General features: G+C 55.3%; 4 protein-coding genes across 4 annotated transcripts; 2 read left to right on the top strand and 2 right to left on the bottom strand.

The window, feature by feature from the left end:
- Positions 1 to 1,005: 1,005 nt before the first annotated feature.
- VOLCADRAFT_97251 (uncharacterized protein) lies at positions 1,006 to 1,807 on the bottom strand (the record flags this gene model as incomplete). The annotated part of the gene is made up of 2 exons (XM_002956209.1): positions 1,006 to 1,450; positions 1,689 to 1,807. 2 exons carry the CDS (start codon positions 1,805 to 1,807, stop codon positions 1,006 to 1,008), a joined length of 564 nt encoding a protein of 187 aa, XP_002956255.1.
- A 1,763-nt stretch (positions 1,808 to 3,570) lies between these two features.
- Positions 3,571 to 7,749, top strand: VOLCADRAFT_97250 (uncharacterized protein; the record flags this gene model as incomplete). The annotated part of the gene is made up of 8 exons (XM_002956264.1): positions 3,571 to 3,786; positions 3,892 to 4,023; positions 5,022 to 5,081; positions 5,569 to 5,645; positions 5,861 to 5,917; positions 6,665 to 6,731; positions 7,017 to 7,064; positions 7,663 to 7,749. The coding sequence occupies 8 exons, from the start codon at positions 3,571 to 3,573 to the stop codon at positions 7,747 to 7,749; spliced, it is 744 nt and encodes a 247-aa protein (XP_002956310.1).
- Positions 7,750 to 9,499: 1,750 nt separating this feature from the next.
- On the bottom strand, positions 9,500 to 15,631 carry VOLCADRAFT_97249 (uncharacterized protein; the record flags this gene model as incomplete). The annotated part of the gene is made up of 11 exons (XM_002956208.1): positions 9,500 to 9,964; positions 10,210 to 10,329; positions 10,591 to 10,875; positions 11,191 to 11,292; positions 11,697 to 11,762; positions 12,355 to 12,514; positions 12,978 to 13,087; positions 13,415 to 13,741; positions 14,207 to 14,434; positions 15,007 to 15,464; positions 15,553 to 15,631. The coding sequence occupies 11 exons, from the start codon at positions 15,629 to 15,631 to the stop codon at positions 9,500 to 9,502; spliced, it is 2,400 nt and encodes a 799-aa protein (XP_002956254.1).
- Positions 15,632 to 16,172: 541 nt separating this feature from the next.
- On the top strand, positions 16,173 to 24,499 carry elg26 (acetylglucosaminyltransferase; the record flags this gene model as incomplete). The annotated part of the gene is made up of 10 exons (XM_002956263.1): positions 16,173 to 17,416; positions 17,838 to 18,034; positions 19,938 to 20,029; positions 20,157 to 20,843; positions 21,481 to 21,744; positions 21,934 to 22,098; positions 22,505 to 22,747; positions 23,259 to 23,466; positions 23,906 to 24,224; positions 24,457 to 24,499. The coding sequence occupies 10 exons, from the start codon at positions 16,173 to 16,175 to the stop codon at positions 24,497 to 24,499; spliced, it is 3,462 nt and encodes a 1,153-aa protein (XP_002956309.1).
- Positions 24,500 to 25,218: the final 719 nt, after the last annotated feature.

Raw genomic sequence — 25,218 nt, 5'->3', positions numbered from 1 at the left:
AGAGTAAAGTCAAATTACAAAGTTGCGCAAAGTATAACATACATAAACTTAATTAAACATAAGAACAGATAAGACGTTTAGAGCCTTGTCGGTGACATGGACGCCGCTGTTGGCTTGGAACAGCTATTTGCTGTGCATAGGGACGTGCCCGCGTTAGCCGTGTTGCAACAGCTCAGGATGGATTTCAGCCAGCAACAGCCTCAAGAGCTGCTGCACAACCACCGGGAATGTCTTCAGTTGGGCACGTGTAGTTTTGGTCGGCGGGGTCGCATTGCGCACAGAAACCAAGGTGCAGCGTCTCTGTAACATCGCCAACATATCCGGTACGCGGTGGCAGGCTTGCCGAGCACGAAATGAAGGGGGGGTCGCATCTCACCATTCAACTAAGCATGCATGTGCTCGGTTGAATGCTCGGTAGCGTGCGAGTTTACCCCTATCAGGATGTTTGTTTGCATATCCCTCCAAGCGAGAGGGCTTGGACCTATGCTGATGTTCGTTCCAAGAAGTGAACTGAGGACTGATGCTACGTAAATTCGCCCGTGCGCCAAACGCCCTGTAACTCGCTTACACTAATCTCACATTCCAATATGCCACTGCACTTTCCTCTCCAGCCTGGCCACATTCTCTTCCTCGCAAACGTACTTGGGCACCTTACAATCCAACACCATACGTGCTTTGGAAACGCGGGCAGCTGCTTCACAAGGACCCCCCTATTTGGATATCTTTAGCGACCCATGGGTCGCCGCTGCTCGGGATGTCCGGAGTACGGCAAAGCTACCGCATGTTGAATAGTCCTCTGTAATGCAGTTTCTTGCATGCTAACGAGAATATTCATTTGGAAGTTATGAACATTTTATTGAAGTAGTGTTAGCGCTTGTAGTTTTAGGCACCGATAATGAAAAGAAGGAAAGCCGTTCTGGAGGTCCAGATTTCAGTTAGGACTAACGAAGACAGTTAGGACTAACAGGCAAGGCAGTTCGTCGTAGGCTGGCCGTGGCGATTTCCTTACCAGCATGCATCGTACACCATCCGTACAACCAGCTGTCGTAGCGCCGTACGCTCCGCGATGCTGCAACATCGGGCCGGCGGTGTCGTCGCTGCCGGCCCTTTGCCGCGGCCGCTTTTTAATCCCGCCTGTTGCTGTCGTTGCTGCTGCTGCTGCTGCTGCTGCGGCTGTTGTTGTTGTTGCTGGCTGCGGCGCCTCGGTGCATCGTAGCCCTTCCCAGACCAGCTGACGGGGGTTGCACCGGCGAGTGCCGCCACAACCTGCCCGTCGGCACCGCCGGCAGCAGCGGCGGCCTCCGCCTCCTCCACCGCTGCTTCGTCGGTATCGTCCGTTTTGTATGGCAGTAGCAGCTCCGGCAAGCTAGGCGCTAATGCCGCCAGACGAGTGAAGTACGACACCATATTGATGACGCCATGTCGAGTGCGGTTCGCCCAGTAGAGCCGCCTGAACGTATGTACGGCGGAAGGATGTACGACGGAGGGATATACATGATAGGCTTCTCTCCAAATGTCCGGATATCGTCACTACCTCCCCTCTTTGCCATTCGCCTGTTTGCCGGGGATATGTGCTCACCCCTCTCGCCAAACCCTAAGCATGCTTTTGCCTCTCCTTATCCTGACAGGGGAGGACACTGCTCCATTCCATACCAGGACAAAACTGTTGCTTCCACGACGTGTCGTACCTGAGTTCTTGCCAAGTACGGCAGCGTTTGATAGCCAATGTCAGATCGATCTGTTCGCTGCGGAGAGGCGGCTCCTCCGGAAGGGTCGACGCCTCTGGAATGGGCTCCGGAACCGTCATCACCACGTTGTACGGCAAGGCCGCTGGCGGTGGAAATAGCGGTTGGAAGGGGGGCCACCGCCATCTTTGTAGCTGCGATTGTACGAAGGATTTGGCATGTGATATGGCCCTTTCTCCGCAAGTTCTGGACGGGATGGATCGAAAAGTACGGTATGGATCCCGTGCAGCAGCGATCTGGGTCATTTTCTGATAGCCGCGTAAATTCCACTTAGTGCAAAGTCCCGCTGGTCGCAAGCATGGTTTTCATGGAGCTGGCTGAAAGGCCGCTCCGGCAGGATGCAATTCGGCAGGGAGAGGGATGAGGGCCCAATGGAAGGCTACAGCCGCCTGTGCTGTGCAGTATTTTGAAAGATTGTGCTTGAAGGATACGTAAACTTCTTAAATAGCCGAATCATCTGCAAACTTAAAGGGGCAAAAGAGCTGACTGGAGGTTTCGACGCGAGTCAAGTCTATGAGAGCGATTCATAAAAAATCTTGTTCAGTGCGCATCCTGGTAAAACATTTTTCATGATGTTGTGCTGATGCGATTTCGTTCCTCATCCTCGCTCTGCATTGCCGTACAAGTGGTGACTGGTGAGCCGTTAGCTTTGGCCCAACTTTTGCATTATGTATTTGCTACAATGCTTTCAGAGAGGACGCACACACTCGCTAACTACCCTGACATGCTGATTGAATTCAAGCTAGCAGGCGAGTTGAAGTATCTAACATATGGCAGGACTATCCATTGGATCCAAGGACGAACATTCCAAAATATAACGCCTTGAAGATTGCGTACGCAACTCGCCAAGGCTTAGGATATGCTGTTTGCGAGTGCGAACTGCAGCATTCTTAGTTCGGATGTCCCTCCACGGAGTCCTGAACGGTATTGCATATGCAGAATGCTTATGTAGGCCGAAGAAATTCACTTATCCATGTTGACATTTCCATGTGATGGCCGTTATCCTCAAGTCGCTTCCACGACACACAGGGTGGCGCGACACACCGAGTTCAGCGAGGATGGGCGCCTTTGTTTTGTAAGATTCCTATGTCTTGTAATAAGGGGGATGAACGTGGGGGCAAAGCTTTGATGAAAAAAACAAGCCGGTGCGTGGGGCCATTCTGGCGGTTGCCGCGGGTTTGCAAGCCGCAAACCAAAGCAAATCAGGCTGAGTTATATAAAAGAAAGCGCACCTGACGTCTAGCTGTTGACCTGAGTTAACACAGTGTTGCAGTTATAAAGCAGAAGGCTTGCTCTTAAGAAGCGGTGCTTGATCCTCGGGTACACGAACCTTAGGGGATTCGAGAGGGACGATGGCTGGAACATTGGATGCCTTGGCAAGGCAAGAGTTGCGCTGTTCAGCCCATGTGACTTGTGCAGTAGCGCCACCGCAAATCCAGTAGGTCTAGCCTAGCGCTTTGCTGTGCAGAGTAGGTAGGTATGTAAGGAGTACCTTCGCTATGTAGGGTGAAGTAGCTTTGGGAATAGGCCTTGCTGTATACTTTGAGAAGGATAAAGGGTAAACGGTGTTCAACCTCGCGTTTTACCTTGGTAACTGGAGTGTTCGAGCACAGTCAGAGCTAGGGTTACCTGTTACCGTACATCTGACAAACAAAGGCTTCGTAAGAATTCGGTTGACCCTAAATCCAAGACGTAAATGATGTTTTCCATTACTTGTTGCATTGCATACACGCGATCCCTGTCTTATTTGGGGAAAGTCTGTTGATGTCACGTCAGGCTCTACTTTGAAAAAACGTGAGACTTGTAAGGAAGAAAGCTGTGAAGTATGCCTAGGATCAAAGGTCTCATGAAATTAGCAGGACATTTCGCTCGACAAGCTGGACACCTCGAGCAGCTATCGCTGACTCCTGCGCGATTAGCTTCGTGCCACTTTCACAGCACATACGACTGTCTGCAAATCCGCCGGAGATATGGATCAACGATGGAGGAAGCGCATAAACAGATGGTCAGCAATAACCTGCTTGTGGATACGTTGGAGCTGGTAAGGTCTGACGCAAGTCGTTCCATTTTCACAGCCTACGCCACCAGGCAAACTATGATGCGCCATAATTCAATTTGCGATTCCGTGGGCTTCCTGCCCTCGTAGACCAAATCATTTGAGCGTTCTGGCCTGCCGCGTGACGCCGCGGAGCACCTGGCCCAGAAAATAACTGCCCTGATCATCCAAAACAAGCTTAAAATGGAAGAGGCGTTCGTGAAGCAGGTGGTGCTGGAGAAGGTGAGGTGATCTCGGGCACCGGAGCTCTCACAAGAAAGGAAAGCTGGTCGGGGACCGCCCTCCGGAAGACACACATACTACCCCCCAAACCCCCCCCCAACCCCGACAATCACGCAACTGTACTCGCCTGCTTCCTCTGGAGACACCACCAGCCGTCCGCCCGCACATGGCTACTGTGACTCATCATCCTCCCACTGAAGACCCAATCACACGCAAATACTTGATCCTTTTATCCGCTGACCGGGCTCGTGACCCTAAGTCGTTGATAAGCATAACCGTTTCTTAACGGTAACTACAAACCGGGGGCCTTGACCTGGTCCTCTGTGACGGGGTCTATCCTGCCTCTGTGTTCCACGCGCACACGTGCCATAGGGCCCTATGCCTGGGTGCGAGTTGAGGTGGCTTGTGGGGTGATGGGGCTGCGTGCGATGAGACAAGCAGATAGGGATAGAGAGGAGATCGAGGCATCGGTTTTTACTTTCAGGCTGACTACAAGGAAGGAGGAAGGAAGGAGAGAAGGCTTTTCTCAGGCTTCGTGACTTGCCTTTCGCCTCTACAACAGCCCTCCACACCTCCACACCTCCACAACAGCCTCCCCCCCCCACACACACACCCAACCTTGCTGGGGAACGGGTCAACGGGATCACCACGGACACACCCAGGCGCACGCTCTTGGCACAGCTCTTCTTACCCATCCACCCACCCACCCATCGCACACACAGAAACACGCACAGAAACACACACAGAAACACACACAATCTCTCTTGCCCACCCCCATCCTCGCGCTGTGAGCCTCTGCCTCCCTCTCCTGCCCCCTCGGGAACTGTTCACCAGCCTTGAGCCCCGGATGTGGCACCCGTCAGGCCCCATACCCCCCTTCATCCTCTCCTCTGGGGATCATGTACGCAGCGGTGATGTACACACATTTACAGACATACATACAGACAGACATATGTGCCCACACGATGATTATCTCTTTTCTGTGATGCACACCACAGACCATTTTGGAGCAGGCTTCAACCATCCAGGGGTTCAAAACCGAAATGCAGAAGGCGCAGGTGCGTGGGGCGGTGGCTGATGAGTGATGAGTGGGCGGTGGCAGTGCGTGGCACTGCGTTTACAATGGGTTGGGTGCGCTGGCGTGCGTGCGTAGGTGTGTGTGTGCTCGGGTTCGGGTTCGTGTCTACAACCAGGGAGGGGGGACTGAGTAGAAGTTGAAGGATGAATGGGTTGGTGTCGTACTGCCCAGCCGGTGTGTTTGTGGGGGGGCGGCCCCTTGAAGTCGTCGATCTCGCCTTTGGGCAGCCGCCTTCCCTTGCCGCCCCTTTTCAGCGGGCCCTAAGCCCCTGATACATACATACATACATACATACATACATACATACATACATACATACATACATACATACATACATACATACATACATACATACGTATTTACACTTACACATCCACACGCTATTGAGGGCCCCCTCCGTCATCTCATCTACTCCCCCCTTTCTCGCTCTCGCTCTCTCTCTCACACACACACACACACACTCACAGGACATGCACCAAGCCAACGTCAACAAGGATATGGAGCGGCAACAGGGCTACCTGGATAAGATGAAGGCGGAAGTCAGGTGCGTGCGTGCATGGGTGGGTGGGTGGGTGGGGGGGGGGTTGCGTGAACATTAGGGCTCGTAAGAGGGTGGTCAACTAGGTGGTGATTGTATCCCGTTTTATCCCGCAGCTGGGATTGTTATCCTGGCTTGGATTTGTTCTCACTTCGTTCTCACTTCGTCGTCACCTTCCCGGATTCCATTTGGTTGGCTTCCCCCCCCCTCCCCCCTCGCAGGCACGAGATCGACAAACTGAGTGCTAGCCAGCGATTGGACATGAACTTGGAAAAGGGGTGAGGGAGGGGGGCGATGTTGGGGGGAGGAATGGGGCGGCCTGAGCTGAGCTGAGCTGTCGAGGGGAGGGAAGGAGGAGGAGGAGAAAGGAAAGCCCGACCCCCGTGGGGCCCTTGGGCCCTTGGGTAACGATTTCGTGATCCCCTCTCTCGCTGGAGGAGGAGGGGGAGGAGGAGGGGGAGGAGGAGGAAGGGGAGGAGGAGGAGGAGGAGGAGGATAGGGGGGAGGAGGAGGAAGAAATGTTGACCAGCAGCTTCTTTCGCAACCTATGATATGTTACCCGAGGACCCTCTCCCATTTCACGTGTGTGTGTGTGTGTGTGGAGAGTGTGTGTGCGTGTATGTGGTGTGTTTTGCTTAACACCTCCTGGAGCTGTGTTATACCCTCCAGAGGTGTCATGAGCCCATTCATTTATTACTGTCCGCGCCCCTTCCCTCCCCTCCCTCCCTCCCCCCTTCCCTCCCTCCCCCCTTCCCTCCCTCCCCCCTTCCTTCCCTTCCCTCCTCCCCTCCTCCCCTCCCTCCCTCCCCCCTTCCCTCCCTTCCCTCCTCCCCTCCCTCCCTCCCTCCCCCCTTCCCTCCTCCCCTCCCTCCCCCCTTCCCTCCTCCCCTCCCTCCCTCCCTCCCTTCAATCGTGTGTGGTTCGTCTTTCCCTCCCTCCCTTCCCTCCCTCCTTCCCTCCCTTCCCTCCCTCCTCCCTTCCCTCCCTCCTCCCTCCCCTCCCTCCCTCCTTCCTCTCACCACCAGGCGGATGCGAGACGACTTGCAAGGCATCCGGGACAAGACCACGGAGCTGCAAATCAAAGTGGATCGGGTGAGAGTCCCGTTAGGGCCACAGGGCATGGGGTAGGTGGGATAGGATGGGGGTTAAGTTTGGGGGGGGGAATGTTGGTGTGTGTGTGTGTGTGTGTGTGTGGCGCTGCTGACTGGGTTTTCATGTGCGGGGTGGCACACGGCATATTTTATGCGACGCTTCCTCCCCACTTCCCAACTTGTCTCAGCTCCCGGTGATGGGTGTCTTGCTGGCCACCGCCGCTGCTATCCCTAATGGTTGTTGCTGTCGTTAATGCTGTCGTTGTTGTTGTTGTTGTACATCCAGGACATCAACGAGCTCAAGTCCAGTGTTGAGAAGGCCAAGAATGACACGGTAGGTAGGGCCCGGTTGAGGGTGATCGCAAGAGGCAGCGGTTTACAAGGGGGGGGACGGCGCGGGCCCGGGGGGCCGGGGTGTTATTGGTGAGCTTGGGTGGGTGGATGGGTGAGTGAGTGAAGCTGCAGCCACGAAGGAAGACGTGCATCCCGTGTATGTGCGTATGTAGGTAGGTAGGTATGTGAGTGTGTCTGTGTGTGTATTTGCTACATATCGATCCGGGCCTGACACTGCCCAGGGGCACCTGACCGTGCCCCAACGGGAACGACCGCCGAAGTACGTGTGTGTATGTCTGTGTGTCAGTGTGTGTTTTTGTAGGGGTTATCAGCGACGGGGGAAGGGAGGCACAGGCCAACCCTCCGACATGTACGACCTACACCTGCGACCTATTTGTATAGTGTTGCCGATCATTGTTGCTGTTACTGCTGCTACTCGTTGCTGCTTTTCATTCCCCACATGACTTCCCTGCTCCGAAACCCTTAAAAACCTGTTCATTCTCCTCCCGCTGGTCTTTAAAAAACCCTTTTCCTTCAAATTCCTCAATCCAACCTTTTCCTTTTCCAAACCTCCCCCGTCTCAAACCTCCCCTCGATAGATCAAGTCGGTCATCACCATCCTAGGTACCTTCTCCGCCATCGCCTTCACAATATCTCGCTTCGTGCAAATGGGCGCTGGCGGCTGAGGGGAAGAGAAAGAGGGGGGTGAGAGAGTATAGAGCTGCAGATGGATGAAAACGTGTGGATGTGGATGTGAGTCCCGGCGCTGGGGCCTGAGTGCTGTTCGCGGGAGGGGGGCAAATCTTATGTTAAGACGGGCAGAGGAGGAGGTGCAGAGGGATGGTGATGGTAGTGGTGGTAGTGGGGAGGTACGGAAACCGGGGCTGCTTGCTGGTTTTACTGAGGGGAAGCCGGTGGGGCAGGGAGGGGGGAAGAGGAAGAGGCGGAGAGGCCGGTTCTTAGGGTTGTAGAGGGGAAGGGTTATGTCCGTGAAAGCGACCGACGGGTGGAGCTTCGTTGCCTATTTAGGTGCTTGGTGGCACCACGGGAAGTGGTGGGCCTTGATAACCACGTAGCTAGCGCGTGATCGACCGCATGTATGTATGTATGTATGTGAGGATGAAGGGAGAGAGGCGATGGTGGTGTGCTAATTTAATTTAGGTTTGGGGGAGATGGGTGTGGGGTACGGCGGCTGACGAAGTTTGGCAAGAACCATGAGGTGGTGGGGGCTATGCGGGGCTGGATACGGTGAATGGGACGGGGCGGCTGGTTACGGAGGTTTCGGAGCGATTGATTGCCAAAACGCCATCACATTCCCGCGCCCCTAGGTAGGTAGGGTAGTGTCGGTTAAGGTTATCGGGTCCTTTTTAACGACTTCTTCACCCATCCAGGTGTTCAGTTTCAGTTCTTTGCCTCCGAACGCTGCGGTGCTTCTTTTTCATCTCTTGCTCGCGTAGTAGGTCATCACCACCACCATCACCATCGAGTGCCATCCCAGGTGTCAGTCTAAGGATGGTGTGCATGACGTCATATGGTGTTCATGTTTGGGCGTAGAAGGGAGGTAACAGTGAACACCTATAGGGTAAGTCAGTCAAATTAAACGTGTACGACAGGCTCATGAGAACAACCAACAAAAACCTGCCTCACTATCAACAACCCTCCTCAGTAAACACGCTAGGGTCAACCAACCACACACGACACAACCATCTGCAGCCTCTGACCACCCTTCGCTGAAACTTGCGAAATTTTCGTACACCTAGGCCCCACCATCCATCACCCCCGGGAAAAACCCAACCCCTCTATTAGACTCTTCCTGCCGCGTCTCCTGGCGGGGGGGGCCTTTCCTTGCGCCAGCCTGCCCCGCCTAATAAGACAGACAGGACCTGGTGATAAATCGTGGAATTGACAATGTGATAAAGTGGCCCAGAAGCCTCCCACTCTGTAACATAACAACAGACACCACCTGGCAGTCTGAGTTGGCTGACTACAGGCGAGAGACTCGCTGGGATTGGCAGCCAGCCAGCCATCTAATCATCTCCGATGGCGGCAGTTCCCACTCACACCCACCCACCCACACAAGTGTTATCCCACGGACCCGTGCAGCAAACTACTAGCAGGCCGCCAACGGAACCCCCTCCCCTCGCTGCTTTCCCTTGACAGTGTTACACAGCTGCACAGTGTGCACACACGTGCGTGGAGGAGGGGGGGGAAGACGAACCACGAACGAGTGAAAAGCTGCTGCGGCGCGGGGGGAAAGGGGTTCTGTCAAAGCCGGGGTTCTCCAATGGACTGCCCATGACTGTGTGTTCATGTTACGGTGTCGCCGGGGGCCCGCTGCGTAGGAGAAGAGCTTTCCTCAACGGGCTCCTCCCTCCTCCACCGCGGCCTGGCCCTCCTCCCGCCTCCAGTGCCCCCCCAGTGCCGCTGTGTGTGATTTTATGCCGCAGCCACGGGTTCCCCCGTCCCCATCGCCGTGGCGGCGGCGGTCGCCGTCGCCTCCGCCACCAACAACGCATCCCGGTACTCCTGAACCATACCGGCCATTTGCCGCCAAACCCGTTTCAGCTCCAGACGCCAGGCGACGACGCCCAACATCCTCGCCGTCGTGATTGCGGTCCGTGGCGGCGGCGGCGGCTCCGCCGCCGCCGCCGCCTCAGCCTCCGCCAGCGCCGCCGAGGCCGCTGCCGTCAGCGATTCGCCGCTGTTCTCGGAACCTTTGGCGCTGGCACCGCTGGCACCGCGCTTGGCGCGCCCTGCGGCGGCGGCCGCGGCGGCGGAGGCAATCAGTTGCTCGTCCTGTTCGATGGTTGTGGGGAAGGCTGCCTGTACGCGGTTAAGCGCGGACAGTACGGCCTCCGCGGCGGCGAGCTCCCGCGTGATGTCCCGGGGGGTGCTGAACACCTGTGCAAGACCGACAATGCAAAACACACACACGTGTCACGTAACAGACATGCTGACAGACCTGTGTCACTGCGCTTTCTCTCAGCTGTTTAATACTAACCATCTAAAAACACGTATATAGTACATACATACATACATACATACATACATACATAGAAAAGGTGGTTCAATGCTACAACAAACGGGTGATTGTATGTACACGCACGGGATGCACACGTTATATATACGATACTTGTACGGCACACCTGTGCAAGGGGAGCCCCCTGTAGCGCAAGCTCCATTCTGTTCCCGTGTTCTTTGTTGTCGGGTGCGACCCGGGGTAGGGAGTGCCAGGCGGCCTTCAACCGCCTCCACTCGGCCCGGCCCTGAGGATGCGCCGACATCATCATCATCATCGTCATCATCACCAGCAGCAGCCGCGTAATTGGGTAAACGTTTTCAAGGGACACGGGGGTGGCGGGAGAGGGAAAGGGCGCAAAGTGAGAACTGGAAAATTTAAAAAAAGTTAATGGGCTCGAAACTATTCAAAAGCGAGTTCAAGCGAGAGGGAAAAAGTTGGGGAAGGGCGGGGGAAGAGGGGTTTGGAGGGGGAATACAAACACACACACACACACGCGGACGCGTACCTCGTCCGTTTCAAGAATCGTGATGTCCCCCGGAACCTCCACAATCTCACGACTCCGCATGTCCTCCTTCCACTCGTCGTACTCCTTGTACGACACACCCTCCGTGCCGCCGGTTGCGAAACCAGCCGCCTGCCTCTCCGCCGCCATCGCCTCTGCCGTACGCTCCTCCTCCGCCAAGGACTGTTCAATGGCCTCGCGTTCCCAGTCGGTTGGCTCGATGTAACGCTCGTCTAACCGTAACCGCTTGACGCCAGCCACAAGCCCCGGGCCCCATAGCTTTGGCAGCTGAAAAACAAAATTTTTTTACAACAAAACGAACAGGGAGATTTCCTCAAATTGTCAAAAATTCACGGCTGTGAAGGAAAAGAGTCAAGGAAAAATTCAAGCTGTGCTGCATTGCAACGCCGTACAATACCGTACAGAGCTGTAAATATAGCATTATCTGTAGCATTACATATCCTATCGCGATCGGGACATTCGACAACGCATTGCACTGTGTTGTTGTTCTTCTATGCGAATATCTGCGAACAGCTGCGACTCATCATCTGTACGACAATCATTTGCATGACGTCAGCATCCTCTTTCACCTCTCCTCCCTACCTGCAGAGGCGGCAAGATGCGCCTGGTGGGCGGCATCTGGTTCATGTCGGCGTCTCCGGACTCGGCCAGCGTCAGCAGGTGACGCAACTTCGGGTCTGTGATCTGCAGAGAGAGAACGCGAGGAACAAAATGATAATAAACACGACAAAAAAACAGACCTCAATTAAAGATGAAAACGATAAAATGAAAGAGACGAATATATGTATCTATCTAGCTATCTATCTAGCCAAGAGAGAGGTAGGTAGGTAATTACGGTTGACAAGTCTTCGTTGAGTCGTAAGAAAAAGCGTCCTTAAGAATCATTAAATTGCTGTACAACTACCGGAGGAAGGCGTCACAATTCCCGTACAGTTCCTCCCCATGAAAGCTCTCCTCTCGCTCAACCTCCTCCCAAGCTCTGCCCCGACACCCCCTTGGGGAAAGAAGTTAGAAAAAAATTCAACAACGTAGACACTTCAAGTCCCTAAGCCAGGAACCCACTAAAACCCGTTAAAACCACCCCCCACCAGATCCAGCCGAGTGGACGCCTCCTGCCCCAGCAGCCTCTTCAGCCAGTCATCGTCTAGGGAGCCCTGCACACATTGTGGTGGGTGAGTGTGTGTGGGGGGGGGGGGGGAAAGGGGGAAGAGAGGGGAGAGAGAGAGTATTATATGTATGTGTTTGTAAGTGTATGTGTGTGTAAGAGTGCATATGCGAGGGAGTGTATGTGAAAACATCCTTTTTCAAATGAATGTAGCTAGGCTGCCAGATTCCACCCACGCTCTGATTTTGCATATTTCAAAGTTCATGGCTTGACCGTTATTTGATAAAATCATTATTTATTTATTTATTTTATTCCCCATAGATTTTTAACAGCTGTAAAAGCGGCAGTTATTTCTTCATACTGCCATTCATTCAGCCTCACAAGATAAAGTGACCAACCCGTCTTTTTTCAAGATATCAAAATATCCCATCTAAAGAACGTAATTGACACACGTTGTCACAAAATCATTCGCGGATAGATTCCGGTTGTGCTTCCAAAGCGCTGGTAATCGACCCCTCATCTCCCCCTTCCCCCGGATCACAACACCCTACTAAACTAAAATCCCAAACACCAACAACTAAAAAAAATCGAAACCTGAGAGCCCCTTGAAACAAAAAAAGGACCCTCCAATCGGTCCCCACCGTCTCCGGCTGCAGGTCCTGCAGGTCTGCCTCGTTGCCTCCTAGCTCCGGAACCATCCCGAATTGGGTGTGCAGTTGGCTGGTGGCACCGCCGCCTCCCTCCGCAACACCCTCACCGAAAGGCGCATGTGCATGCAGTAGCTCGCCTTTCTGTAACGGCCTGCAGGACAAGGATAAAAAACCCAAACGTGTCGGACAGTGTGGTACAGACGGTAGTGGAGAGCGCAGCAAAACATACATAGCATCGCGTCACATCGCGTGAGAACAGCTTAGATGAGTTCATTATGACACAAGAGACACAGCACATCTGGCTTTAGTTTTAAAAGACAGGAAAAAAAGCCTCAAGAAGCCTCAGATAAGAGGACAACGCATCGTCGCATGTGAACCTGTGTGTTTGCCGGTATGTACACATGTCCCGACGGGACGCAACCAGGGGGCAATCGCCAAGATTTGCTTTAGATAAAATATCCCAACATCCTAACTTAAACCTCCCCAAACTCCCTTTCCCCCCAGAAAACCGAAATCCAAAACATATTTATTGCATTCCCGACATAAAAATCCGGCATAAAACTCAAATGAAAACCCAAATTAAAACGTAAAATAAAACCCAAACTTAAACTCACCGCAATGTGGCTAGTACGGCAAACTCGTCCAAAGTGGGGCCGTCGTCAGCCACCACCGCCAAGGTCGTGTTGATCGTTGTGGGCTCAGTGGTGTAGATGCAGGGGTCAGCCTACGTGGGGGGGTGTGGGTGCGGATCTGGATCTCGGTTTTAGAAACTGAGCCCGGTGTGGATGCAGTGGATGTAGTGGTTTTAGGGTTTTAGGGTTTTATATCACTGAACACGGTTACTTGAAGATACGCGCATGGAAACCGCCGGAAGATGTGGACATGGCGTCCTCTAACAGGATATCGCGTTTTTGAGAGACAGACAGACAGAGAGCAGGCCCTGGTGGTTTGTATTGTGACCGGTGTGTGCGCGTTTGGGTGACGGGTGAACTAAAACTCAAAACTCAATAAAACAAAACCCAAAACTCGCAAAACCTCGTCAAAACCATACCAGCGGGAAAAACACCACTCGCTCTCCATTGCCTAGTGACCGAGCTTCCGAATGGCAGTAGGCCCAAAGAAACCGCTCAAACGGAGGAAGCGGACGGAGGGGCTCTGGGGATCTTTCGCCCGCCGCCGCCGCCGCCGCCGCCGCGGAGGATCCTTCTGGATCCAGAGGATCCACTTCCGATGTTCTCTGCCAGCCCATTCCCTCCGCCAGCGGCGACGCGCCAAAATACTCCCAGAAGGTTCGTAACGCCTCCCGCCGTATACTGATGGGCAGAGCGTACGGCATCCACTGGAGCTCCATGAGCTCGTCGTCCGTACAGAACTCAACCTGGACATGTAAATTCGGTTAACAGCGGATACGAAGAGGAAGAGGAGGAAGGGGTGATGAGGAAGCCGCGCGGGAAGAGGGAAATGAGTGCATGGAATGGAAAGTCGAGGGGGATGTGAAGACGGGTGGCTAGGAGGTCACTATGCGAGGAGGTCCGAATAAAATTCCCGCATGGTCCCGTACTGCCGTACTCTACTACCCCCTTTTACCCCCTAATGCAAAACCAAAATAACATATACACAAAATTCACATACACACACACAAATCATGAGACAGCCTCACCTGTAGTTTAGACAATACACGCTCATGGTGGGCGCAAAAACCTCAACGGACGATGAGAACGAACGCGCGCGCACACAAAACACATTAAAGCTAACCAACGAAGGCTCTGATTAAAACCCACTAAAACCCGTAATAAAGTAGTCCACTAAAATCGTTAATTTTTTAAAGAAAAACCAAACCCACATGCGGCATGTCCTCCGGTGGTGTCAGCGCTCCGAGCACCTCTCGCCAGTAGTCGCTGCCGGTCTCAGCCAACCACAAGACCCACAGCGCCATTTTGGCGCGAGCCGGGGGGGAGTCAAAGGAGAAGTCGCACAGGAAGTCCACAAGGGCGGGCGGCATGGGGCCATGATACACGGCCCAACGCTCCAGGAAAGCTAGCTGCATACGGCTAAAGTCGGCGGCCGCTTCCTGCAAACAGATCAAATCAGAAATTTTTCCAAACTTGAATTTTAGGGTTTTAGGGTTTTACTTTGTCATTTCTCAATTACTTGGATGAGTTTATAATAGGTTTGGGTTCTTGGTTGAGCTGCTTTTGGGAAGAACAGATTGTTAACCGAATAGTTTTTGGAAGGATTTATCTTTTGGGGTTTCTTTTGTTTTCTTTGTTCGCGCAGGGTGATTATATCTATCTATCTATCTATCTATTATGTCTATATCTATACATAGCTTTTCGGACTCCGCCGTTGATAAAGCCCTTTGCGCGCAAGGTGCTCGGCGGGTGATCCAAACCGTCGAGGTCCCGAGGGGCCCTGCTGGACACCGTCAGGACATCGTCGAGGGGAAGTCGCGAACGAGCCGGGGAAGCCGAGATGTTATGGAATGAAAAAAGCCAGGGGGGCCGCCGGACTAACTCTTGTCACACAAAACACGTGCGCACACGATGAAGATGATGCTGGTGGCGATGGCGATGGTGATAGCGATGGTTCTTTCCAAATTTTAGTACACTCATGCTTAAAAGAAAAACGTCGCACGTGCCGTACCTGGCGCTCCAGGGAGTCCTGCACTTCCAGTCCCTCACAGATGTAAACTGACAGACAGTTGTGCAACGGAACTGAAATAACCGCCTCGTCCTCATCTGCGTCACGGGCTAGTCGCAGTCGGCGTCGCATACCATCCGGAAGCCGCTCTATAATTGTATTGTTGACCACGTGGGTCAGGGGGTCGTCGTTCCATTCGATCCATTCCAATGGCCGGTCATCATCGACATCCTCCTCTTCCTCTCCTTCCTCGATAGCTTCTTCAGTAGATATTTTTTTGCGGGAAGGTTGGGGAGGGGCGTACAGCGCAGGGTCCAGAGCGCCCATTTGGCGTAGCAGGCTTTCTCGGTCAAACACGCTGCGCATCTCGCCGACGCGACCGGAGAGTTGCGACAAACGTTCCAGACGCTGCTCCACAGTCATGTCCTCGATGTCGTCTTCGGGGGGAGGAGGGCGTCGCGCTGCGCGGCATAGGGTGGAGCTGCGGCTGCCGGTGGCGAGGATGGACGCAGCACCGGGCGAACCAGCGCTAGGGGGATGGTGAGGCACCGGGCCAGCGCGGTGGGGCTGGTCTGCTGCGACGCATGGTAGGAGGATTCGAGCTGATAGGACGAGAGCTCTGTTGCATGCTGGAACTGTTGTGTGAGTGCTTGGCCTCGTTAGGCTGCTGGACAGCAGCATTTCCTGGCGGCGGGGTGGGGTTCTGGGCCGAAGGCCGTACGCACCCAATTAGAGTGCAGGTGCCTATAGCAGGAGTATTTATATCTATCGAAAATATAATAAGGCGATGTTTCGGTCCACGAGAAGGAGCGTATGTTTTTATGTCTAGGCGCAGTCTTGAAGTTGTGATGCCTGACCACCCCAATCCCGCACCCGTTAAAGCTTAACGGAATCAATCCTTAATCAGTTTGCTAGTTGCTTGCATTTCATATTGCCGTATGGCCGTTAATTCAGTTTGAGGTTGCGTATCGCGCAAAACCACCTTGCGCATAGGTGGACAAGAACACACTTGTTATTTTCTTGCAATTTTAAATATACTAAGCTCTAAACTTGCAATGTGAATTTGAAAATGCTTATTGCACCACACCAAGTCTACACCTGTATGATATTGAAGGCCAAAAGAAATTAATCGCGACGGTCGGCAGCAGCGGAGGGCCGTGAGCGCTATCATGCAGCCCTCAGTTCCGCTGCAGTTCCGCGCTGGCTTTGTCGCCTACATAGCCCTAAGCCTGGGCATCATCCTTGTCTTGATCATAGACCCACTTATTGATAAGCCGGTCGGCTTGATAAAGTTACGTCATTTCACCCGCAAGCAGCTCAGCCATGGTCTCAACGCGTGCTCCTGGGACTACGAGGGCTCATGGCGGATCGGCTTTGCCAGGGGTTCCCCCGATCCGATGCACCTTGATGTTTCCCCCGAGCCGGTTATAACTTGCGCCAACCTGGCCAACGCTACGGCCGTAAGCTTTGTGGCGGACCCCTTCCTCTTCATCCCCGACAGAAGCATCGCGCCGCTGACAGCTGCCATCCTTCTAGCAAACAGCACCTTCGGCAATGGAGCAAAGCGAGGTGACGACGCCGGTGGAGGAGGCGATGGCCTTCCTTGGTTCGCCTTTTACGAGATGAAGAACTTGGCGCGTTACATCGGCGAGCTCGGCGTAGCGGTGTCGTACGACGATGGCGCCACATGGCTTCACCTCGGCACTGCACTGGCAGAGTCCTTCCACCTGTCCTTCCCGCTCGTCCTGTACGACAGTACGACTGAGCAGTACCTAATGTTCCCGGAGACGTCCGCTGCTCGGGATGGCGCAGTACGTGTGTACGGGACTTCGCAGGAGACCTTCCCGTTCGGTTGGCAGTTGCTGTCAAGCCGGCAGTTGGATGATCCAGGATGGGCCGCGACGCGACGCTGGTTTCAATTTGGTGCCCCCGCCAAGTACGTGGATACGGCACCGGTGTGGTTTCGGAGCCGCTGGTGGATCTTCACGACCCGTGTCGGGAGCCCGCCCGCCCGTCAACCCAAATACACGTTGCTGTTGTACACTGCCGATGAGCTGCTTGGCGAATGGCGGGCGCATCCAAGCAATCTGGCAGGCGCTGCTTCGCTGAAGGCGAATGGCGGGCGCGTGCCGTACGGCATCGACGCTGACCCGCGGTATGCGCGCAATGGCGGGCGGCCGTTCGTACTGGGTGATGCGCTGTACCGCTGGTCGCAGGATTGCAGTCGGTATTACGGCGAGGCGCTAGTGCTGCTGCGCGCTGACGTGGCGAATGAGTCGTCGTACGTCGAACGTGTCGTAACGCGGTACGAGCCCCGTCGCGATGGTGTGTCTTGGAACGCGGAGAGGGTCCACCACGCGGATCTCCAGCTGCTGCCCGACGGCACCTGGGGTGGATTTGTGGATGGCGACAGGTGCGTGGGTGCGTGTGGGGGGTTGTGCGTGGGTGCGTGTGGGGGTGTGTGCATGGGTGCGTGTGGGGGGGTGTGCATGGGTGTGTGTGGGGGGGTGTGCGTGGGTGCGTGTGGGGGGTTGTGCGTGGGTGCGTGTGGGGGTGTGTGCGTGGGTGCGTGTGGGGGGGTGTGCGTGGGTGCGTGTGGGGGTGTGTGCGTGGGTGCGTGTGGGGGGGTGTGCGTGGGTGCGTGGGTGTGTTTTCTAGCCGTGTAAAACTAGCCGTGTATGACGGATGTACGGCTAAGCCACTATATCCGAATGTGCATATGCTCGGGGAAGGGTTAGGTCTGTAGGTGTATGGGTCCTATCCGGATCAAATCAGTTAACGGTCAACTGATAACCGTGCCCGCGTGTACGTCAACCGTCAACTGCCAACCGCAGGTACGCCGACGGCATGGCATTTTTTATTGAGCGGGAGCAATGGTTTCTAGAGCTTAAGGCGCTACTGCTGCGCCTTGCAATGCTACAGCTGTTCCTAGTGGTGGTGGCTGTAGCAATGATGTATGCCGGTTACTGGGAGGCGATTGAGCGTATCGGACCATCAGGCGGAGGCGTTGCCGTCGTCGCCGCTATTTCCCGTACGTTGTCGGCGACGCTGCTGCACGGGAAAGCCCGTCGTATTCCGCCGTTGCCTTCCTTTGAGTGCTGTCGGCGGCGGCAGCAGTAGCGTCGGCAGCCGCGGCGGTTGCAACAAGCCCTTATCAGTCGTGATGCCCGTTGCCATTGCAACCTCCATAACGGTTTTGGCGGCATTTCTTTTGCTTTCGGAATGTTGTACGACTAATGTAGGTCAAGAGGTGCTCGAGGTGGTACGGCACATGCACGGCAATACAAATCTGGGTCATGATACTCGTCCCAGCACCTTTAGTTAGGAGCCGTCTTGATGAATAATTGAGGCGATAAAAAATTAAAAGCATAGAACAAAATTAGAACAAAATTTTAAAGCATAAGACAATCTCGGAAAACAATGTTTCAAATCATAGGATCAAGAAGATCTTGGACATTATGGAAAATACGAAGATATATTGGAATTGTGATGCTCGCAAAGTTTGGTAGTCCATGAGATCAAAACTGTCTCAAAGAAACACAAATTTGAAGGCAACGAGGGAAGTAATAATGATGTGGTAGTAGAGAGAAGGAGGGTAGATGGTTCCGGAGCGGACTGTTGGGAGATCGTGTAGTTGAGGGGAGGTCCTCACAGCCCGGTGGTGGCGGAGGCGGTGTGGGAGGTAGCGCAAAGAGATAGCGCTTCTGGTTTAGGTTGGGGTGGGTGGGGTGTAAGACGAACCACTGTTGGCGAATGAAGCAGATACCCGAGATAGACGGATAGCCCAGGAGAAGAAGGTTTGGGGGGGGCTGCCCGCCGAAGCTGCGCACCTAGGGACTACAGCGTAGTGTGGAGGAGCCAGGTTGCGGAGCCAGGTGATGAGGTCTGGGGGGATGACGTAAGGCTGTGCTGGGGAGTGGAGGGTAGGGTGAGGCGAAGTGGGCAATAAGGTGGGTGAAGAGGGTAGAGGTAGACGCGGCGGTGATGAAAACGGCTGTCCTGCCGGCGGCCTGTGTTGATAGTACATCGGCCAGAATACTACTGAGATTTCCATTTCCCATGTACCCTTTTGCCAGCGTACGTACAACAGGTTCCTCTACGACAGGCTTCTCTACGGACGTGTCCTTGAATAAAGGCGCTTGGCAATGATTTACTGCCGGAACTGCTGGTCTGCAAAGCTAAACTGGAGCGTGCCCGCTTTTGTGCACGCTATAAACCTGCGGTCACGATTCAGGGCCTCCTTAGGCACCCTGCTTTACGTGCGCGTAAGATTGTATGGACTGTTGATTTTTGCGACTGAAACCTCTTGCTTCACACAGCCTTCAATGCGCAATCAGCCCGTTGAGGATTGGCCGAGAATCGGAAGCTTCAAACCCAACCAGCGAACGCGTTGATACGTGCAAAAATTAAGCACGAATATTATATTCACGGGCAACAGATGCTACCGGAAGCCAAAGGCGAAAGCCCTGCTATGTCTCGGACCATGTTGCCGCACTCCTATCCGCAGTTGAGAGTCCGCCACATGCCGGCATCGCTAACGTTAGCGATCTTGATTTTACAACAGAGAAAGGAAGCCGGCAGGATGACGGCAATCCTTAAGGTGTCGGCGTTTGCATGCTTGCGGTCTCTTGCTCGTCCGCTAAAATTCCTCTGAGACTGAATATGGTCGCTCGTAAAAACAGAAACATAGCAGCTTCATGCGAGGATTTGGGATGGTCGGCTGACACATCAAAGCCCAAAGAGTCTAATTGTACGATAACTTACTGCGGCCAGGAGTGGATTGCAGAGCAGAAGAATGTTAAAGTTCCAATCCTATTTATCAAGTCCTAACAGAATCTCAACAAAGTTGCTGAAGGCAAGAAAGTGGAAGTATCGGCCCAGGTGCCTGCCTGAGGTGTTTTTTCACTGCTATCCGTTGTCGTCAAACGTTACAGTCCCTACACAAAAGATCAAGCAGGGAATGGCCGCCCTAGATCCTGCTGTTCTGGAGCGCGAGCTGGAAGCTTTAAGGCGACAGCGGTATGAGGTGAGCGACCCACTGCACGGATCGTCCTATGCGACCTGTATCCTACACATCTTTAGGAACTTATCCGCAAAGTTGTGCCTATGGTTCAAGGCCGCTCGCATGTTTGATCTGGCACACTCGCGCACAGGCCAGCCAGCGAGTCCAAGCATCCCGTCAGCCGTTATCAGGAACGGCAACCCAAGCACGAAATGCTTCTGGCGATGCCGCGCTGGTGCCATCTCGGCCGGCGCTGGGAAGCGGCCGATTCGGTCCGGAGCGGGGCTTCAGCGGTCCGCCGCCTCTGCGTGGCGGTGTCGCTGATGGCCCGCGCGCAGCGAGCACCCTCCGTGAAGGTCCCCTCTCAGGCCGCCTGGGCTCCGGACCCTCCCCACGCGGACTGCCCGGCGGAGCCGGGCCCCACGATGGCCCATCGAGGGGCAGCCTCCGCTTCCACGGAGGTTCCGGCCCCAGCAGCGGCGGTGGCGGCCGCGGCTTCCGTGACCACGAAGATGCCGCTGCCGTGGCCGTGGCCGCACCGCCGCCGCGGCGCAGGGCAGTGCTTTCCGTTGTCGTCAGCGACCACGCACCACAGCAGCAACAGCAGCACGAGGCGGCTCACGCCGACAAAACGGGCCAGCCGGACAGCCGACGAGAGAATGTGCCAGGAAGGGGGGATGCGGACCGAGACCGTGATTATCATCACGGACATCATCGGGCCCGGGACGGTGACAGCGACCGAGACTTGAGCCGCGGCCGGCGGCTAGGACCCGCCCTTGTTGGAGATGATGATCGTGATCTGGGTCGATCCCGGGACCGCGGCTGGGGCTGGGACGAGGTGCGTCTTCGTCGTCGTCGTGTTGTTCTCTCGCTCACAGGCGCCTGGCTGACACTGCCGCGGCTGAGTGTGCCTCCTAGAGAATCCGCGAGCCGCTAGCAGGACGTTGGCGTTTATGGCAGACGAGTGTGGCTTTACACCGCTGCCGCCGCCGCTGCTGCTGCTGCTGCTGCCATTGTATGCGCGCGTATGTATGTATGTATGCATGGATGTGTGTGTGTGTGTCCTTTAGGACCTTCCACCTCCTGTAGACCTCCGCTTACTGTACGGAAGGGGATGCTGTGATGCGATTGACGCAGCATGCACCGCATGATTGGCCTCCATGCAACGCACCTGATTGTTTCTTGAGTAGTCGTAACTCCTTCTCCCCCTAGCCCCTTCCACCCTGCAAGCTCGGCCTGTCTGCGCGGCCTGTCGGTGCCAGTTCGGAGGTTCGGAGTTATGAACAGGAAGTGAACAGAGGAACTGAACATAAAGTTGCGTTGGTGCATCATACGCCCCATGACCCCGGCCCCATCCCGGCAAAAGCTGGGACCCGGGACATACGCGCGATCTTTACCCCTCCCCCCTCAACCCCTTTAACCCCCGCGGCGCGGCGGCCCCGCGGCCGTTTCACTCGTCCAACGCCCAACGCCAGGACCGCCGTCGCCGAGAGTACGGCAATCAAGATGACGGACACGAGCATGGTTACGGCGGCGCAGGTGGTCGCGGCACGAAGCGTCCTGCACCGGCGGCAGCAGCCGACGCTGACGGCGCGGGTGCCGGCAGCGCTGCCGCCGGCGCCGCCGCCGCGGCGGTGGTGGTTGAGGACCCCGATAGCCGCAAACGGGCTCGCAGGCTGCTGGGTCGCACGCTGTTGGGTACCTTGCAAAGATTCCGACAGGAAGATGCTGCGTTTCAGGTGCGCTAGATTTGGATTTAGATTTCGATTTGGATTTAGGTTGAATGTGTGGCGGTGGTGGTGGTGGTGGTGATGGTGATGGTGATGGTGATGGTGGCGGTCGCAGACGGAGCAGCGGTCGGTGGTGGCTCGTTGCTCGCTGGCTGTCACTCACATCGATCGAACCTTCTCTTTTCCGCCTTCCTGTAGGCTTCTGATGCCGCGGCTCGGCGCGCTGAGCTGGCCCGGAAGGCCGAGGAGAAGGCGGCTGCGGAGGCGGAGCGGCTGCGGCGCCAGGCAGCGGAGGAGCGGGCCCGCAAGCGACAGGAGGAGCTGGATGCGTTGATGGATCTCAACCTGGCTACCGACATCAAGGTGTGCGTGGCTTTGGGGCTTGGAGATGGGAGATGGGAGGGGTGTGTCGAGGGGCCAGGGGCGGCAGGGGGGCCCAGGGGGCCAGGGGGTTTAGATGGCCCGGGGGGGTTGGGTCGGGGGACGTAAGCATGGTAGTGGTGTGTTCGGACATGAACATGAACATTGGGGGATGTGCGGTATAATATCCCTTCCACCTTTCGAAGGGAGGATTAATAGTGCGTCAGTGCATATTCTTAGCGTGAGATCATCAGTTTTGAAGGCCTCGTGAGAAAAGAAAAAAAGGGAGGGATAAAAACCAAGAGTTAAGGGGGGAGAGAGAGAGAGAGTTTTATGAATCTTCCTTTTACGAATCTTCCTTGAATTAATGTATATTACTTCCCTTCCGTATGTCCGTATAAATGGGTAGGTTTTGGAGCTGTTGTACGCTAAGAAGTTGGCCAGGCGCCGCGCACTGGCGGCCTTCCTCCGTGCCGACGGCGTTCCTGCAAGTGACGGCAACGGTAACGGTTACGGCAACGGTAACGGCGGCGCTGGCAAAACATTTCCTCAGCAGTACCAGCCGCAGGCGGTGTACTGGTTGCCTGTGTCTCACTGCCCGTCGACTTTGGCGCTGAAGGAGCGTCAAGAGCAGGAGCTTAAGGACTGGGAGGTATGGATTTGGGTGGGGCTGAAAGTGTTTTGTTGCGTGTGTGTGAGTGTGTGTGTATGTGTGTGGGGGGGTATTGTGATACTATATAATTCTATGACGGAAGGAAGGACGACAGTGGTGGTGTCCAAAGCATTGACTGTCGGAATGGGGTTGGGAGGTTGAGGGACCATCTGGGTCATCCAGGCATGGGTTCGGAACTGTTGAGTGTGCATGTATGTCTGTTTGTTTGTAAGTATGCATGTATGTATGTACCTTTTCAACTTCTAAAAAAAGCCTTTCGCGTGCAGAGGGCTCTGCGATGCAAAGGTATAGGTGCAGCAATACGTGGGTGTGTATTGTACAACATGAACCAGGTAGAAGAGCAGTGGTATGAGGACAAGCAGGAACGGGGCTGTCTGCATGTCATGTCTTGTCGTCCATTACGTCACACCCATCCATAAAAAACAACTCACAACACAACCACAATCATCATAACTGACACAACCGCCATAACTGACACAACCGCCAACAGGAGGCAGTGTTGGCTGAATTGGAGTTAGAGAAGGACGGACTGAGGTTGCGGTCGAAAGCTCGGCGGCAGGGCATTGCGGAGCGGCGGCAGCGGGCGGCGGAGGCACGTACGACGGGCCGGGCGGGGGCGGCGGCGGCGGCGGAGGGAACCACTGTGGAGGGCCGCGAGGATGAGGATGTGGCTGAGGAAGACCGCGAGGCGCTGGAAGGTAGGGCTTGGAGGCGAGTGAAGGGCGGAGGAGGGGACGGAGTCAGGCTGACGCGATTGGGATGACGGGAAGTCAGTACGGCAGAGTGTCGTACGGCATGTGTATGTACGGGGCTTGTTAAGGAGATGGGAGTTTTTGTAGTGCATTTAGGACGTGGTATTAGATAACGGGATTGGTGCTTACCATAACCAAGGGGGTGAGGCAGAGGGGATATTCCTTGATGGGTGCAGGAGAAGAGCGCGCGTGCGTGTGTGGGGTGGTGGCGAGGGGTGTGCATGTGTGTATGTATGTGTGTGCAGTGCGCGTGTGCACGCACGTCAGTACGTTGTGCGTATGTACGGTAGTGCTGGTACCGGTACTCTGTACTGATGCCTTTTCCCGTACATGTATCGTACTCGTATCGTAAACTGTACGGCGTCCGGCTGCACCGCCTCTGCAGCTGTTGAGTTGGATGCGCACCACGAAGATGTGGAGGTGGAGGAGGAGGAGGTGGACGAGCAAGAGCACGAGGTGGAGGTGGAGGCAGCGGAGGAGCCATCCGACGGCGGCGGCGGCACTGCAGATGCGGCGGCAGCGGCAGCGGCGGCGGCAGAGGAGGAGGAGGAGGAGGAGGCTGTGCGCGCGGGCTCCGGGGCGAGCGCAGCGAAGGCGAAGGCGGAGGAGAACGGGAAGGAGAAGGAGAGGAAGGTGTCCAAGGGACGCGAGCTGGCGATGGGTGAAGTGGGGGGAGGGGAGACGGCGAAGGCGGCGGTGGTGAGGTGAGTGCAGTAAGAGCATGATGCTTGCGGGAAAAGCCTTGCTGCCGTGCCGTCTCACCTCCTCCCCCTTTCCCCCCCCCTTCCGACACACACATACGCACACACTCTTCTCCCCTGGCTCCAATCCTTTCTTTGCGCAACCACTCGTATCGTCGCTCAACCCCGGTTCCATTCGGTTCCAAAGCCCGGCCCCACCCCCCCACCGCTCTAACCCGCCACGAACCCGCCACAGGGACGACTCGGACAGCGGCGCTGGTGATGATGAAATGGCTTGATGATGATGGCGATGACTATGGCGGTGATGATGATGATGATGATCATCATGGGGTGCTGTTGAGGTGCTAGTGCTGATGCACACTAGCAGGCACATAGCACATAGGCGCACACACACGAACGCAAGGAAGCGCGCACACCTCCTCACACATCGCCGTTGTATGAACCACTTTTAGGCTTTTCGGCTGTCGCTTCGGTGGGGGGGGGGCCCGCTTCTGTACTGGCCTTGGGTTTTTGAAGGGGCTTGGTGGCACACACGCGCCACACAACACACGCCAGCCACATGAACGCCACACACACAAAAGATCCCTTAGCTGGGTTGGGATCGGTTTGGGTTTGGCGGCTACGGCGGCGGCGGCGGCGGCTTCACTGGCGGATGCATTAGAGACCTGACTGGCGGAGTGTGGTCTGACTGGGCGGGCCGAGAGGTGATGGGGGTGGTGGAGGTGTAGGAGGGAAAGACGAACCACGAACGAGTGAAGCTGCTGCCAAGTAAAGAGTGTACCAGGGGGAGGGGGGGTATGCTCTGGATAGAAGATGGTGTCAGCGTGAAGTATGCAAGTTGCTGCTGCTGGTGTTGCTCCACTGGCTCGGCTCGGCTCGTCGAGGGTTCTGCTTTCGGCAGCGAGTGTGACACGGCCGCGTGGGCATATCCCCCCAACCCCCCTGGCAGCAGCTTCACTCGTTCGTGGTTCGTCTTTCCCCCCAACCCCCCTCCCCC

This window comes from Volvox carteri (genome assembly GCF_000143455.1).
Source record: "Volvox carteri f. nagariensis unplaced genomic scaffold VOLCAscaffold_59, whole genome shotgun sequence".
Classification (NCBI taxonomy): Eukaryota; Viridiplantae; Chlorophyta; class Chlorophyceae; order Chlamydomonadales; family Volvocaceae; genus Volvox; species Volvox carteri.
The sequence above is the reverse complement of the archived record's forward strand: the minus strand, read 5'-3'. Positions and strand labels throughout refer to the sequence as shown.